The sequence below is a fragment of the Rhipicephalus microplus genome, chromosome 3 (assembly GCF_043290135.1).
Source record: "Rhipicephalus microplus isolate Deutch F79 chromosome 3, USDA_Rmic, whole genome shotgun sequence".
NCBI classification, from domain to species: Eukaryota; Metazoa; Arthropoda; class Arachnida; order Ixodida; family Ixodidae; genus Rhipicephalus; species Rhipicephalus microplus.
In genome coordinates this window covers 41,579,227-41,594,314 of record NC_134702.1, presented here as the reverse complement: position 1 = coordinate 41,594,314, position 15,088 = coordinate 41,579,227, and the positions used below count along the sequence as shown (strand labels likewise).

General features: G+C 47.2%; 2 protein-coding genes across 6 annotated transcripts in view; one reads left to right on the top strand and one right to left on the bottom strand.

Annotated features, from left to right (window-relative positions):
- The window catches only part of Rbp (RIMS binding protein), a 419,392-nt gene extending 409,864 nt beyond the window's left edge, over positions 1-9,528 (bottom strand). For all 5 annotated transcript variants that reach the window (XM_075889336.1, XM_075889331.1, XM_075889334.1 and 2 more), the window contains exon 1: positions 8,923-9,528. The gene's annotated coding sequence lies outside the window, so the exon portion shown is untranslated. The remainder of the gene's footprint in view (positions 1-8,922) is intronic.
- Positions 8,899-15,088, top strand: part of LOC119161743 (carbonic anhydrase 1) — a 72,721-nt gene continuing 66,531 nt past the window's right edge. Inside the window, exon 1 of the mRNA XM_075887827.1 lies at positions 8,899-9,128. Coding sequence (XP_075743942.1) covers positions 8,899-9,128 — 230 coding nt within the window. The remainder of the gene's footprint in view (positions 9,129-15,088) is intronic.

Genomic DNA, 15,088 nt, shown 5'->3' with positions numbered 1-15,088 from the left:
AATACCAAGATATTTTATGTGATCGACTTCATAGAGCAAGACATTGTGTGCCGAATACTGGAAGTGCAGACAGCTACGCTAGCGTGAAAATTTTCATAAAAATTGTTTTATCAAAGTTGATAGCTATCTGCCAATCATTACACCATTTCACTATTCTATTAAAGGCTCCATTTAGTCGTATCCGGTCGCTGATAGTATCAATTTATGAATACATTGTGCAGTAATCCGCATGGAGTTTACTTTTGATAGAGATGTCATTTACAATATCATTTATAAAAATTAAGAAACAAGAGTGGCCCGAGTACTGAACCCTGCGTAACTCCAGAGTCATTGGGGAGCATCCGAGAGGCCTGGTCTTTAAAAGAAACATACTGTTGTCAATTTGAAAGATACGCAGTAAGCCGAACGTGTGTGTGTTCTTTGTCACGTCCCCATTTCTCGCTCCACAGTCTAACTTTAGAGATAACAACTGGCGAGCTTCCACGTCTCAAGACCACGATGCGATCACGAGAGACGATGTAGTGGAGAGTTGGGGTAACTCCGACGACCTGGCACTTATTAACATGCACTTCTATGTACACCACACTCTAGCATTTCGCCTTCATGGAAACGCAGCCGCCGCGGCCTGGATTCAATCGCGCGACCTTCGGTTCAGCAGTCGAGCGGCATAACCGGTAGATAAGCGTGGTGGGTATAGCTTATACCTCATCGCATACACCAATCTCTCCTCGCAAGTGCGCCTAGCTGTGCCGAAGCAGTGAAGAGGCACGCGTCTATTCACCTTTTCATAAACGCCTCCCTGGGCGCCACCATAGCCCTCCTTGGGCTGTGCGAATCGGCGCGTCCCCTCGAAAATGCACTGACAACGCTGCGCCCTTAGCCTTTGTACTCCCGCGCACAGCCCATCATGGCGGTGTTTTATTTCCTTCCTGTGAAAAGGTGTATATGTACTCGAGAATTGGTAGAAAAGGACAAAGCCCCGCCGCGGTGGTCTAGTGGCTAAGGTACTCGACTGCTGACCCGCAGGTCGCGGGTTCGAATCCCGGCTGCGGCGGCTGCATTCCCGATGGAGGCGGAAATGTTGTAGGCCCGTGTGCTCAGGTTTGGGTGCACGTTAAAGAACCCCAGGTGGTCGAAATTTCCGGAGTCCTCCACTACGGCGTCCCTCATAATCAAATGGTGGTTTTGGGACGTTAAACCCCACATATCAAACGTAGAAAAGGACAAAAAAAAGGGAAGGAAATGACCGCAGCTCTGCACACACACCCGGCGAAAATACAGAGAAAAGAAAGAGCGAAAGCGTGAGAAAGAAAAAAAACGGTATAGTCCTCGTCATTCGGTGATCCGAATGACCTCCCACAAGCGCGTGCGTTCACCTTCCCCCGTCGCGTCGCCGCTGTGTGCCAACGGAGCTCGCGCACGCACACACACACATCCGCACTGGGCGTGAAACAATGCGTGCGCTTACACATTGCGCCGCAGCACCTGCGACACAGAAGCGAGTAAAACACGGCCGCAGTATACGGTATACACACCGTGTCGGCGGCGGCGGGATCTACACAGTCACCGCTTCCGCGAAACCCGCCGAGCCGTCCCGGTTACCCGCTTTCTCTTTATTTTTATTTTTTATTTACCGCTTCCCGACACAAAGCCGGCACGCGCGGTTTACATCATTCGTTGCGCGACGAGGTTATGCAGCAAGAAACAAACACACAAACACACACGACAACAAAAACTCAAAGCGTGATGCGTCGCGCAGGTCTTGATTGATTGATATGTAGGGTTTAACGTCCCAAAACCACCGTATGAATATGAGAGACACCGTAGTGGAGGGCTCCGGAAATTTTGACCGCCTGGGGTTCTGTAACGTGCACCCAAATCTGAGCACACGGGCCTACAACATTTCCGTCTCCATCGGAAATGCAGCCGGTCGCGCAGGTCTTTTAGCATTGTGTGCACGCGGCTGCAATCGGAGCATGCATTATGTACGCGACCAGTGCGATGTGTAATGGGTGTAGGTGCGTAGTATCCGCTCAACGGCACCGGAAAGGTATACGGAACACCGGGCGCGGCGCGACGGACCACGCGGGGTCGCCGTATATTTATAGATATCGGTCGAACAATCGGCTGACGTGCGATGCTGCGTAACGATACCTCTAGCTGATAATAGCTTTTCGATCCCACCATCAGCTCCAGGTCCGATACCTGCGGGCTGTTTGCCCCCCCCCCCTCTCTCTCTCTCTCATCTATCTATCTATCTATCTATCTATCTATTTATCTATCTATCTCTATCTCTCTTTCTTTCTCTCTCTCTCCTGTCACTGTTCGCGTGAGTGCAACCCCCCCCCCCCTTTTTTTTTTCCTTTATCGCTCCAGCTGTAAAAATGTAATGGTTGAACGATGCGGTTAAACCAGGTTTTCCGCGCGCCAGCTGGGTTTTATTACTTTCTTAAGGAAAGAATAAAACCATTGGTTTATATAATTCCGACATTATTCGGCATGTCTTATTATTATATAAAGCATTCTAGAAGTCTACACACCTCGAGTCAACGCTGCGACAAGTGAGCCAACGTGTTGAACCACAACACACACAGAACATATACGTTACTTGGTGCAGTCCAGGCGCTCTAGGCGCGAACATACAGTTAACTTGAACGCAGCCTACACCACTTAGCGCCAATGCAATTTTGCCAATATTATAGGCGTATCGATAGAGAAACTTGAAGTTGGCACATCGGTACGGATGTCACTAGTTGCCACTCGCTCCCCGGCTCACTGAGAACTACTCCACTGCTAGGCAGACATTGACATGGGGGGAAAAGTGGGCTAGTTGGTTTATCTCCATGGTTAAGTCAGCGAAAAACAAGCGACAGCGTGTGTCCCGTGTCTTCGTCTCGTGTTGCCATTTTCTTGCGCTGCTTTTACCACAAACACAGGCATAACCCGTTCCAAACAGCGACCATGCTTAAAAGTGTAACAAACAACAACGAGAAGTAAGAGATTCCATTGTTTGTGTTTTTTATTGCCTTTGCCCTCGTATTCGCTTCGATGCATTCTCTCGAAACCCATCGGACTACACTCAATAACTATAAAGGGTTATTGCCACGCTTGCTTTCGATTGTCTTGCCCCCCCCCCCTTACCCCCCCCCCCCCCGCCACACACACACATAGCTCTTACCTCACTCGCTCCTCTGCAAAAGCGATGCGTGGCATCGACGCGATTTGCACGCCTTCTCCTCTCTTGAGTACTCTCCTTCAACGCTTTTCCCCGATATATTTGCTGTTTTCGTCTGAAATCTTTACCGCACACTCACTGTCTTTTCAATTCGGCAAAAGGCCCCCGAAACGCCGCGCAGCCAGGCGTTTCGGAGGGGAATCGAAGAAAGTGAGCAGTTGAAGAAAGTAAGTGAGCAGCAGGTCGGGCTCCGCACTGCCCGACCTGCCCACACACACTTTCTCTCCGTTGTCGCCTTCTTTTCTCCTCACACTTGGACCTCGTGTGTTTTAGTGCGTTTGCGCTGGAAGCGCCCTTGCTGACCTCTCCCCTTGTCCACCTCGAAACCGGACGCGCGCTGCGCCCCTGAATGGATGCGGCGTCGGCCATCATCATTACAGTACACAGACGCGCCGCTTAATGTATACGCGGGTGAAATGTAGCACCCGGAATGCAAACGCAGAAACACGCGCGTTCACCCTTCTGGAGTTCTCACAAACCGAAGCGTGATAGCACTCCACTTTTATGCTTTTTTTTTCATCGTCCCTTCACTCTCTCTACACTCCTTTGTTCACATCCTCGCGGGGCGGAAAGTAGCGCCGACGGTCGACATCGTGCGCGCCCTTTTAATAGAATAGAATGGAGTCAGAGCACGTGAAGCGCAGCATCGTAGCGCTTTCTATACAGATGCGCAGGTACATAACCCTGAAAAGCGCGAAGTGTGTTCGGTGTAGCCAGCTCGTACGAGGCGCATGCAAGATCCATAAGAAAACGTTACTTTTATACCCTATATGGGCCAGTGACACCCCTCCATGCTATAAACTACTCTATAATACCACACGCGTCGATAGACTTTCCTTTTTCTTTGGGGGGGGGGGGGGGGGGGGGCTCTCTGGGCGTTTTTTGTTGGGCCGAGTGCAAATTTTGCTCGTGAGAAGCAATTAGATGTTTCGCGGAGGTCCTTTTGTTGCGAATATGTCCCTTTGTATTGGCCCCATAGCAGTAACACCACGAATGCTACAGGTATGCACTGCCTATATACGTATATAAAGGTTATTATTGCTGCAGGTTTTCCTTGCTTTGGCGCACGTTTATCGTTTTAGTTTAAACAGCGGGACTTTGAACCTTAATGGCACGACGTTAAAGCGCGAGCCCTAAACAATACGTTCACAAAGAGAAACGAACTTATTACGTCCCGTAGCTGAACTGCAAGCGATGTGTGAGAGTTATTGCGCTAGGCTTACAACCCTAAGCATCCACACCGAAGACCTATAGAGCGCGAGTCGAACAGTCCATGAGGCAGTTTTTTTCAGTACTGAACACTTATACGCGATGGTAAATTGCGTAGCTGGGAAGGATGACTAATGAGAAACTTCCAACGCCTTCCGCAGCTATTGAATGAGTCAGCAGGAATGCCAAACGTTCACCGCGTCGCTTTTCTATAGCTGCTATGTCATTATAGGAGTGCACGTACAAGCAGTCGATTGTCACATACTGCGGCGTCGTCGACTGCAGAAAGCGGAACGTAGGCGAACTTTAAATATGGCATGCTACGCGCAATCTCTCAAGTTTTTCATCGCTAACAAGAGACAAATTGTAGTTTGTGAAGAGTAAAAAAAAAGTAGTCGAACAGCGTTACATGAAACGAAGGGTACGAGCAAATGCGACGCCTTTCAGATCTGAAGCCAAGCTCCAGAGCCTTGGTGCAACCCCAGTGTCAGAAAACAAGGTCCCAAGATCTCGACCTGTGGTTCGGCGCACGCGCAAGACTACGAAAGTTCTAGCGTGCCAATTGAAGAGGACCGGACTTCACGACCGTTAGTGAACTGCTAGCGTGAAATGTAACTTAGAAGTGCGGCAGCTTGGGCTAGTTGGTATGGCATGACGATAGTTATAGCGCGAGAACAAAACGACGACACAGAGACAAGAAGGACACGAAAGACGATTGTGTTTTGTGAGTTCACACTGGCTCTTCATTCTTCTTTACTCTCTATTACATATTACTCCCCTTTTTCCAGCACCTCACGTAACCCACCGAGCCAAGAAGTGGACAACCAGGTCAACCTTTCTGCCTTTCCCTTTCGTTTTTCTCTCTCACTCAAGCGCCCGAATTGGGCGTCCAGTACAACATGCAGCTTCGTCTATATATGTGACTGTGGTCTAAATTTCCGGAGCCCTCCACTACGGCGTCTCTCATAATCATATGGTGGTTTTGGGACGTTAAACCCGACATACCAATCAGTCGTCTACATGTGACTGAAAATAACTATATATCGATGAATTAACCTCGTCGGCTCGCTTCACAGTTTACACGCACAGCGCAACATGGCTAAATTCTCACGTATAGCTGCAGCTACGAACCTCGCAAGGCAGCGAATTAAGCTTTGCCACGTGCGTTAAGATATGCCCAAACTTCATCTCCACAGACCCTCACGTGTTCCTATCACAAGTTGCTCGTCGGTTCGCGAGTGCGTGCACTCGGTTGGACAATGTTATAAACTGAAATTTGGGTCGTAAAGGATGTATTTCCTGTGACTCGCCTAAAATTTGTTTCTCAGAGATCCTCCAAGTAGCTTAAAAAGTGAGATTTCCAAGTATCATAAAATATACGAGTGATTATATAAAAAAGAAACACGGCCTTCGAAAGTCATACTAAATGCCAAGTATTTTTCTCAGTTTAATGCATAAAATAAAGAAATCTGTTGCGTAAAAATCCCTATTTAAAAAAAGAACACATAATACACATAGCATCTTTAAAAACTATCACATTTCTCCTTCAATTCACGCTCCATGATAGGCGATCAAAATGTATACGCTGACCAAGGGTGCCACACCATTAGGCTGTTAAGTAGTCTGTGGGCAATATGATTAAACGGAAGTTGTATGAAATACTTTTTCCAGAGAACGATCTCAGACTTTTTTTTTTGCGAAGAATTTTTTGGAGAAGTTGAAAGAAAACGGCCTCTGAATTAAAAGGAATGTACGAAGGAAGAACGACTTTTGAATACCAAGATCCAATATAGAATGCTTTCTCATTTGTGAGCAAGAATATATACAAAGACATAGCAAAAAAACAGACTTATAAAAAAAGAAGCAAGGAAAGACATCACTACGACATTCGACTCATGTCTTGCAGCATCCAACGCCCTTATGAGCCGAGTCAAGTGAGTAAAGTTAATTGTAAGCTTCACCCACACCCATCCACGTCCAAACCAAAGATGATTTGCATAGATACAACACCCAATTGCGCTGGCTCCTTTCCGCGACGTCAACTACTTTTCGCGTGAATCGGAAAGGCGATTTTCCCATCAGACGCGCGTGTCCATGTCGCTTGTTCTGGGACAGAACCTCGAACTTCCCGGTAACTTGTGGGAGCTCTGAATGAAGCCTTCCAGAATATATTTTTTTTTTCAACAGAGGGGGTTGAGGTTTCAGCAACCTTTAAGTCTGTTCTAGCATGCATTTGTGTGTGTACGTGTATTAATTGATTGATATGTGGGGTTTAACGTCCCAAAGCCACTATATGATTATGAGAGACGCCGTAGTGGAGGGCTCCGGAAATTTCGACCACCTGGGGTTCTTTAACGTGCACCCAAATCTGAGCACACGGGCCTACAACATTTCCGCCTCCATCGAAAATGCAGCCGCCGCAGCCGGGATTTGAACCCGCGACCTGCGGGTCAGCAGCTGAGTGCCTTAGCCACTAGACCACCGCGGCGGGGCTGTACGTGTATGCATGTATAGAAAACATTTTGGGGGGGTGGGGGGGGGGCAAAAAGGCGAGCACCCCCCCCCCCCTCCCTATTGTCTATGCCTATTCCACCTGCTGCACTCCCCGAAACGCATAATTTCACCTACCTGTCTTCTCCAGTGAGGGTCCAATAACTGCCCACACATCGCATGTTAGAATTGAAACGATGATTTCGGTTATAAGAGAATATAGGGCGTGCAGACACGCCTTTCATTCATGTATCCTATTTTCCTTTGCGATGAATTCCAACCGAAAGACCCGACCTTACTTGGTTCTAAACGAACACTTTGTTATATGCGAACAGCGTACTTGATTGATTGATTTGTGGGGTTCTAACGCCCCAAAGCCACCATATTATTATGAGAGACGCCGTAGTGGAAGGCTCCGGAAATTTCGACCACCAGGGTTCTTTAACGTGCACCCAAATCTGAGCACATGGGCCTACAACATTTCCGCCTCCATCGGAAATGCAGCCGCCACAGCCGGGATTCGATCTCGCGACCTGCGGGTCAGCAGTCGAGTACCTTAGCCACTAGACCACCGTGGCGGGGCGCGAACAGCGTACTTGTATTCAATAATAGACAGCTATTCGATTAGTATACTGAAATTGCAAATATTCAAACAAACGCCCAATTATACTTTTACTTGCGACGACTCAGTTGGCCAACCACTCAAATATTGCACGTATGGATTACCGGTTGGAGAAAAACAGTGTTATAGCAAATTATCCATTAAATCGAACAAGGCTTTTACAATACATTTACAAAAAAAAATCATCGTGCATGTTTAAAACGCAGTCCACAGACGACTTCATGTATAATTCTAAGTTATTTAACATGCTTTCGTAAACTTGAAACCTTGCGCGAGATAAACAGACCTCAAACGTCAGTTATGTTCGTTGTAATGAAGATGTCGTGTATTTACCAGTTTAATTTTTATAATTATCCGCGTTTTACTGCCTCCAGCGTGTTTTAGTTATTTTATTCGTGCTTGAGAGCCGTTTATATTAAACTGAGTACATCGATCTCGAACAATATATATTTAAAATCGGCTTCTCTACGATACTAGCAACTGTGCACGCGAGTGTATGTGAAGGAATGCGAAGCATCCTGTTGGAATTATTGATGAAGGCTATATTGTATGAAAGTTCATTTAGAATGGTTGCCGGATCAAAGAACAGCTTTAATGAAACGCACCCGATATAACCGCTCGCTAATACCGTGGGTTTCCAACACACATAACGCGCGCCTTTCCAGTCAAGGCATTTGAGGTATAGACCAAGATTAACATCCGCTCACGCGATTACGACTGCAATCAACATCACCAAGAACCGCTTAATCAAGCAAACGAAGTCCGTGCATTCCTTTCTGTCTGCGCGCTCGGCAGAATGACAGTGACCGTTCGCGCATATAATGATTACAGGGGTCGCATCATCCGAGTGTAATGTCGTAGGTCACTTCGGTAGATATCAGCCCTCGATATGTCAGCCGAAATAGGACCACAGCGTCAGGTATAATTCATCATTTATTTCACGTCAAAATTTTAGACAGCATTCTGACAGACGGTTGTGTGCTCACTTGTATTTGTGTGTTTCTGTCTTCGTGTATATCTGTTTTTCTTTTGCAAAAAAATGTTTAGCGAGTATACGCCGAAGCCTTCGTGCACTGAAAGTTGTCGTTTTTGCCTATCCTTCGGCCGTGAATGCGCAGTTCTTTCCCCTGTTGTTTACACGTGCGCATTCTCATTCGACTGGGCAATGTCAATGCTCCAAGCTAAAATACCAAAATAACGGAGCTCCCATTATTATTTTTTTCACTCCTTCGACGACTGCAATGAAAACAAAACACGAACGGGCGCAGCCAACCAGAACCAAGGCGTTACGGCGGTAAACAGGTTAGTAAAAGCCGGCTGGCGGGGTCAAAGTGGAATACGAATGTGGCGCTGCTACTATACTCACCGTCAGCGGCTGAAACCGCCGGACACAGGTGTTACGGCTGAGGCTCGGCGACGGCAACGTAGCACGCCTGGCGCGCGGCGACGGCAGCAGCAGGTGAACAACATCCAGGCCGCGGCACAAGCATCACCACCGCACCGATTCGCACGCCTATTCGGCACTCGTCGGCACCCACTAACACTGGCAACACGGTCGCAGGCACAGCACCGGTGCGATCACTGGGCGACGAGATCGCGCATCGCCGCACTACATCAGCACATGGACGGGCGACGGACGGCACGGCTTCACGCGCTCGCTACAAAAACACACCACCGTGTAGTAACAGCCGGTATCGCGTCACCCACTCACCCGCTCAGTAGAAACTCGGGATGCGCGCCGCCTCCCGAGCAACTCGGCATCTTTTTTTTCTGGATGGAAAAAACGCGGTCTGCGATGCGTCGTTTCGTCAGAGCGATGGTGTTTCGACGGTCGTGTTTGAAGAGGTTCATTTAGGCGTTGCCGGAGTTGGGGAGGGGGGCGATGAAATGCCGCGTCATTACCGTAACACGCGCACGATACACGAACACGCGCTACCACAAGCCGTACCTATCGACGGCGGTTTCGCGGCAAAGAAGCAAGACGCGGCGGCAGCTAGCAGCCGGCACGCTGTGCGTCGTCTGCACAGGTTTGACCCTCGAGTAGGCCGCCCATTGGTCAGCGAACCGCTGAGGGGGAATTCAAGAAAGAGAAAGAGATTGAGGAAAAGGAAGAGAGACAAGCGCGGAAAGGAGGAGACCGAGCCTGAACAACAACAAAAAGTGTGCGAGTCATCGGAAAAGTGAAAGAGAAAAACATACGCGCTAAACAAAAGACGAAAGAAAAGCGGTAGTGGTTGCCAGACGGCACACGCTCTTCCCCGCCGGTTTCACGCCTAAGCCTAGATAAGCGCATGCAACGCGCGCTATTTCGTTTTGGGCATGTGCTGGTCGCTTCTCTGGCGCGCCGCCTCGGCTCAGCGCCTGACAGGTTTCGGGGCGTATTCGCCTGTCTGTTTCTTCAACGCCGGCACGTGTTCGCTATACTTTATCGTTTTGTTTTCGAGGCGGAAGCAGAGCAAGATTGCTCTAACGTATGTGTTTCGCGAGACACGTTCATCTGGCGTTGCATCCGCAAGTGCGAAAAATAGTGAAAGGAACCCTCGCTTTTATCCCCAGAATGCTGTTTCGTATTCCTCAACATGGTTCAGCTGTAAACGGCTACAGTGAGTAAAAAATTTGGCAGATCCCACGTACTTGGTAATCAACGTCTTGCGAAGCGTGTGGAGGGAAGGGGACCGCGTTGCAATTTTTTTAATGAGCAACACGTCGTGAAATGATGCTAACTATATTTAAAAAGATTGCACGCCCGGACATATGTTGAAGAGTTGTAGATGTTTATATAAACCAGTTGTTTGCGCTTGCGCAATGATGTCAACTAGAACATGCGTATTGGCAACACCGGAAGCTGACATGAAGCAATAATGCTTGCGAAGATGCTGGCCCTGGACACTGCCACATAAATCAACTTCAGCGCATGACAGCTAACCACAATTGACGTTAACCCGACGTGACGGCTGTATCAAAGGAGTACATAGGCAATGTTTATAAAATTTGGTAGGCAGCACTGCAACCACTATTCACATTTCACGAAGATTAGCGTCTAATTGAAAAGTAGTTCGGATACCTGGCGTGGTAACATGCTCTATTGCCCCGCCGAATGCTTGGGTTCAATTCCAGCTTAACGCTAGCCGTTAAAATTGCCCTTGTGTGTTCTCGTCGTTCCTGGGTAGATACCAAGTGTCAATCACCTGTGGCACACACCCGCATACCAGCGGCACATGCCCGCCCATGGGTATGTGCCACTGTTTGGCGGGAAGTGTTTGGCGACGTACGCGACAGGATTGTGACATTAGACAGGTCTTGCTTGACCAGCGCGTCATATTCGTCAAAATCATCTTACCGTCCCATGCTAATTTCGGTTCACGCAAAGTTAAGGGAGTGATAACAAGCGCACCCAAACGTAAGCGGCTAGATAGATAGATAGATAGATAGATAGATAGATAGATAGATAGATAGATAGATAGATAGATAGATAGATAGATAGATAGATAGATAGATAGATAGATAGATAGATAGATAGATAGATAGATAGATAGATAGATAGATAGATAGATAGATAGATAGATAGATAGACAGACAGACAGACAGACAGACAGACAGACAGACAGACAGACAGACAGACAGACAGACAGACAGACAGACAGACAGATAGATAGATAGATAGATAGATAGATAGATAGATAGATAGATAGATAGATAGATAGATAGATAGATAGATAGATAGATAGATAGATAGATAGATAGATAGATAGATAGATAGATAGATAGATAGATAGATAGATAGATAGATAGATAGATAGATAGATAGATAGATAGATAGATAGATAGATAGATAGATAGATAGATACGCTCAAAGTCGCCGAAGTTCGCCCATCCGCACCGGTTGCTGGCGGCCAAAACATGGGTTGCCGCGCATTTTTTTTTTTTTTTCGTCTGCTCGCGTGACGCTGGGAGAAAAGCAGCAATTTTTACGCGTGCATACACTCTGGACAATTAAAATGAATAAAAACCTCATTTTGAATAAACTTAAAAGTATAATGACGATCTTTCGCTACCTGACTGCGACAGAAGCGTGCAGGTCAGTGCAGTTTGTACACCAGCGAAGCGAGGTTTTTTGGTGCAAATTAACCATCGCGGTGGTGGTGTGTTGCGTGCTGTTCTGCGAATCAAGGCAAGGGAAGACTCCTTATCTGACTTTTCATGAGTTTCCAGTGACCGAGGTCCATGAAAAATGGATCAAGGTGATTTCTGTGTTGTAAAGGACTACGTGTCTCTAAAAGAGTGAGTTGCTGGGCTGGTTGGTGGTGCATGACAGACTGAAACTCATATTAGCGCAAAAAAATAATAAACCGACAACCTCAAGAAAGTAAACGACGACGCACTATACTCATAACTGCTTATTAACAAACAAAAAAGATGACATGAGCGCACATATGGCAACCATGTCACTACATGTTGTTATGCAACTAGGTTTTGAAACACAACCATTGTGTGAAGAATTAGCGTTGAATAAGTTATTTTAAGTGCTGCTTCGTTTCAAAACAATTGCAGAGTGTCTTTAATTGATTATTCATGTACCAGCGATCTACATTTGCCATTTGAGACGAAGATATTTATGCGCAAAATTATCTGTATTAGGTTGTTTTCTACGCGTGCCGGACGCCGCGGACACTGTCAAGTGTCATAATCTTTGCCCTTTTATGCCCAGACAGTAAATGCTGAGTGTAATCCAACGGCAACAAGTCTACCATTGTATACACATATAGCTGGTATCAGGAGTTAAATAAACATTTGGTGGCCAGCGCTCTTTTACAACCTGTCTACGTCGTCATTCTTTCTTGTTTTGCACACTGATACATGTGTTTGTACCTGATTTGCGATTCTATTTGAAAAATAATGCACTGAAATGTCAACTAAAATGCAAAAGAAGATTCTCAAAGTCACATGAAATAAAATGATTCAAGATAGCCGTCACATTTACTCAATTCACGATGAAGCTCTTCTCTAACCTGCGGCAAACCATGCATTCACTGGCGCTCAGCTGGGGTAACTCGAGCGCCCCCTAGGCAGCGAAGTTCGGAATCCGAGCCGGCGAAGGCAGCTCCGTAGACCGCCGCCAGCTGGGCAGGTCAGGAGTACAGTAGGTCGTGGTTTTGTGGGACAATATGGCCGTTGAAAACGTAATTGTTAGATTGCGGTGACATTGTCGGAGAGAGCACTTTCTTCAAAGCCCCCGTTTTCATACGTTGTCGTATTAAGTCTAGGCGCGTCTGAAGAGCCTTTAACGTCTCGGCGATCATATATCCTGCTCCGACCCTTGCTAGAATAATCTTGTGCTCGTAAACGTCAGCTTCCTCCATCTCTGCTTCCAAGTGATCGATGTCAACTGTGTCCTCTACTTCCCTGTCGATTCTTTTGAGTTCCTCATACTGCTCAATCAAAACTTGGTGAATACGTCGTAGCTCACAGATTGGTGGGCGATCCAATTGCCCGAAGACGTTCGACGTCGGCGATGATCTGCGTGACGGCCTAGCGGGTTTGACTCCGCCTTTCTTAGAGGGCCTCCATGATCCGGTCCAGTGTCGCAAACGTGAGAAGTCTCTGGCCAGCCGTGTCACGAGGCGAAGTCGGAGTCAACACGGCATCCATTGCAGAAGGTTCGCACAACGAATATCCGTCACTTCTCGGGCTGTCGTTCTTTATTATCTTGTGCATATCAGGCCATCGTCGTGAAGGGCGAGTCAGTACTGAGCCGGAGAAGACGTGAGGGCTCCCGTCTCGCGGGCCTCCAGATGGTGCCTGCACTCACGGGGCTGCGCTGTCAAGATGTACGTTGTTGACCTATGGACTGCTTTCACTTGTGAACATCGGGCCGTCGTCGTGAAGGGCGAGTCAGGACGGAGCTGAAGTAGACGTGAGGGCTTCCGTCTCGTGAACCTCCAGACGATACCTGCACTCACGTCAGTCCATGGGTGCTCCTAGTAGTCTTAGTTGCAACCGGAGTCGTGCTCCTAGGTGACAGCGATGGTTAGGCCTCGCACATCAGCTTAAGCCACGGCGACTTCACAAAAGTCCTCAAGGCTACGACTGCGGTCTAAATTCGTGAAGGCGACTCCGTCTCACCTCTGAAGGTCCTTCCTCTCGGGTTTCGCGGCACCAAACTGTTGAGGAAAGCAACTAGCCGCCGTGCCCGTGGCGAAGCCCACCCGTTGACCTCTTCTTGTCTTGTCTTGTCTTGTCTCCTAGGAGATCTTGGCTCATACCCACATGGGGGATTGGCCACACTGTACCTCATAATAGATCGTTTTTTACAACGCTTGCTAAAAAATAAAGAGAAATTATATAGGAACAACATTAATGTTCCTTTGAAAAAACGTGAAAAATTGCAGAAGAATGCGATAAACCAGATTATATAAAACAAATTAACAAGAATGAGGAAGGGGGAGAAAGAATTGGATATGTCCGGCAGTACCACTAGCAGCGTATGCTTCCGGTTGCCTGAATGAATTTATGTAGCGCTGACAGAATAGCACTGCGGCCCACACCCGACTGACTGGCTCCAAACGATAATAGGGTGGATGTATTGACTGGTAATCCGAACATACCAATCGGTCTTTCAAGAATTATTCGGCCCAGTGAGGCGAAGCGGCGGCATGTGAGAAGAAAGTGATCTATCGTTTCCGGTTCATGTCAAACTACACATAAGTTAGTTAATGAAAATCCTGATTTGTTGAGATAAAAATTTAACAGAGGAACTCTACAGCGAAAGCTTGTGAGGGTCACCTCACATTGACGGGAAAGGCATTTTGCGGTGTTCCATGTGAATTGCAAGTGCCGAAATTCTTCAGATTGTAGAAGCGACGTTTCGTTGATTATTAAGATTAACAGGCGTTTGAATCGTTCGGCAGTAATAAAAGGAAACTGTGGAGCTACTAGCACCACCGGGAAATTTAAAGATGCCGAAGCGAGCGAATCAGCAATTTCATTTAGTTCAATTCCAGCATGCCCCGGGACCCAAATAAACCGAACTTCCGATAGGCTATGCGGTACGATAGACCAAAATATCCTGAGAAGAGGAGAATCCTTTGCGGACGTGAGATGTGTGCATACAGACAAAGCATCCGAAATAATAATAGCTTTTGATTGCTGATAATTTAGTTTTCGAAGAGCCAATGTAATAGCCAGGAATTCTGCGAGATAAATTGGTGTGAAGTCAGGCAATCGGAGCGCGAAAGACCAATTAAGCTGATGAGAAAAAATACCTACTCCAGCCTTCTGAAGATTTTGCGTTGCGTCCGTCGAAATTACTACGTATTTAGGAAAATGACTGAGATGGTCTTGAAAGAGGCCCTCCAGAACATGCTTTGGAAGTAACTTGGCATTTTTTGGAAAAATATCATCGAAAATTAAGTCAACTGGCACCGAGCATTGGGTTTGGGGGGTTAAATGCCGTAGGGAAACGTGAAGATTTGATAACAGAGACTCGACGAAAATGACTTGGGGTCTTTGATAACGAAACCACGGGCGCTGAA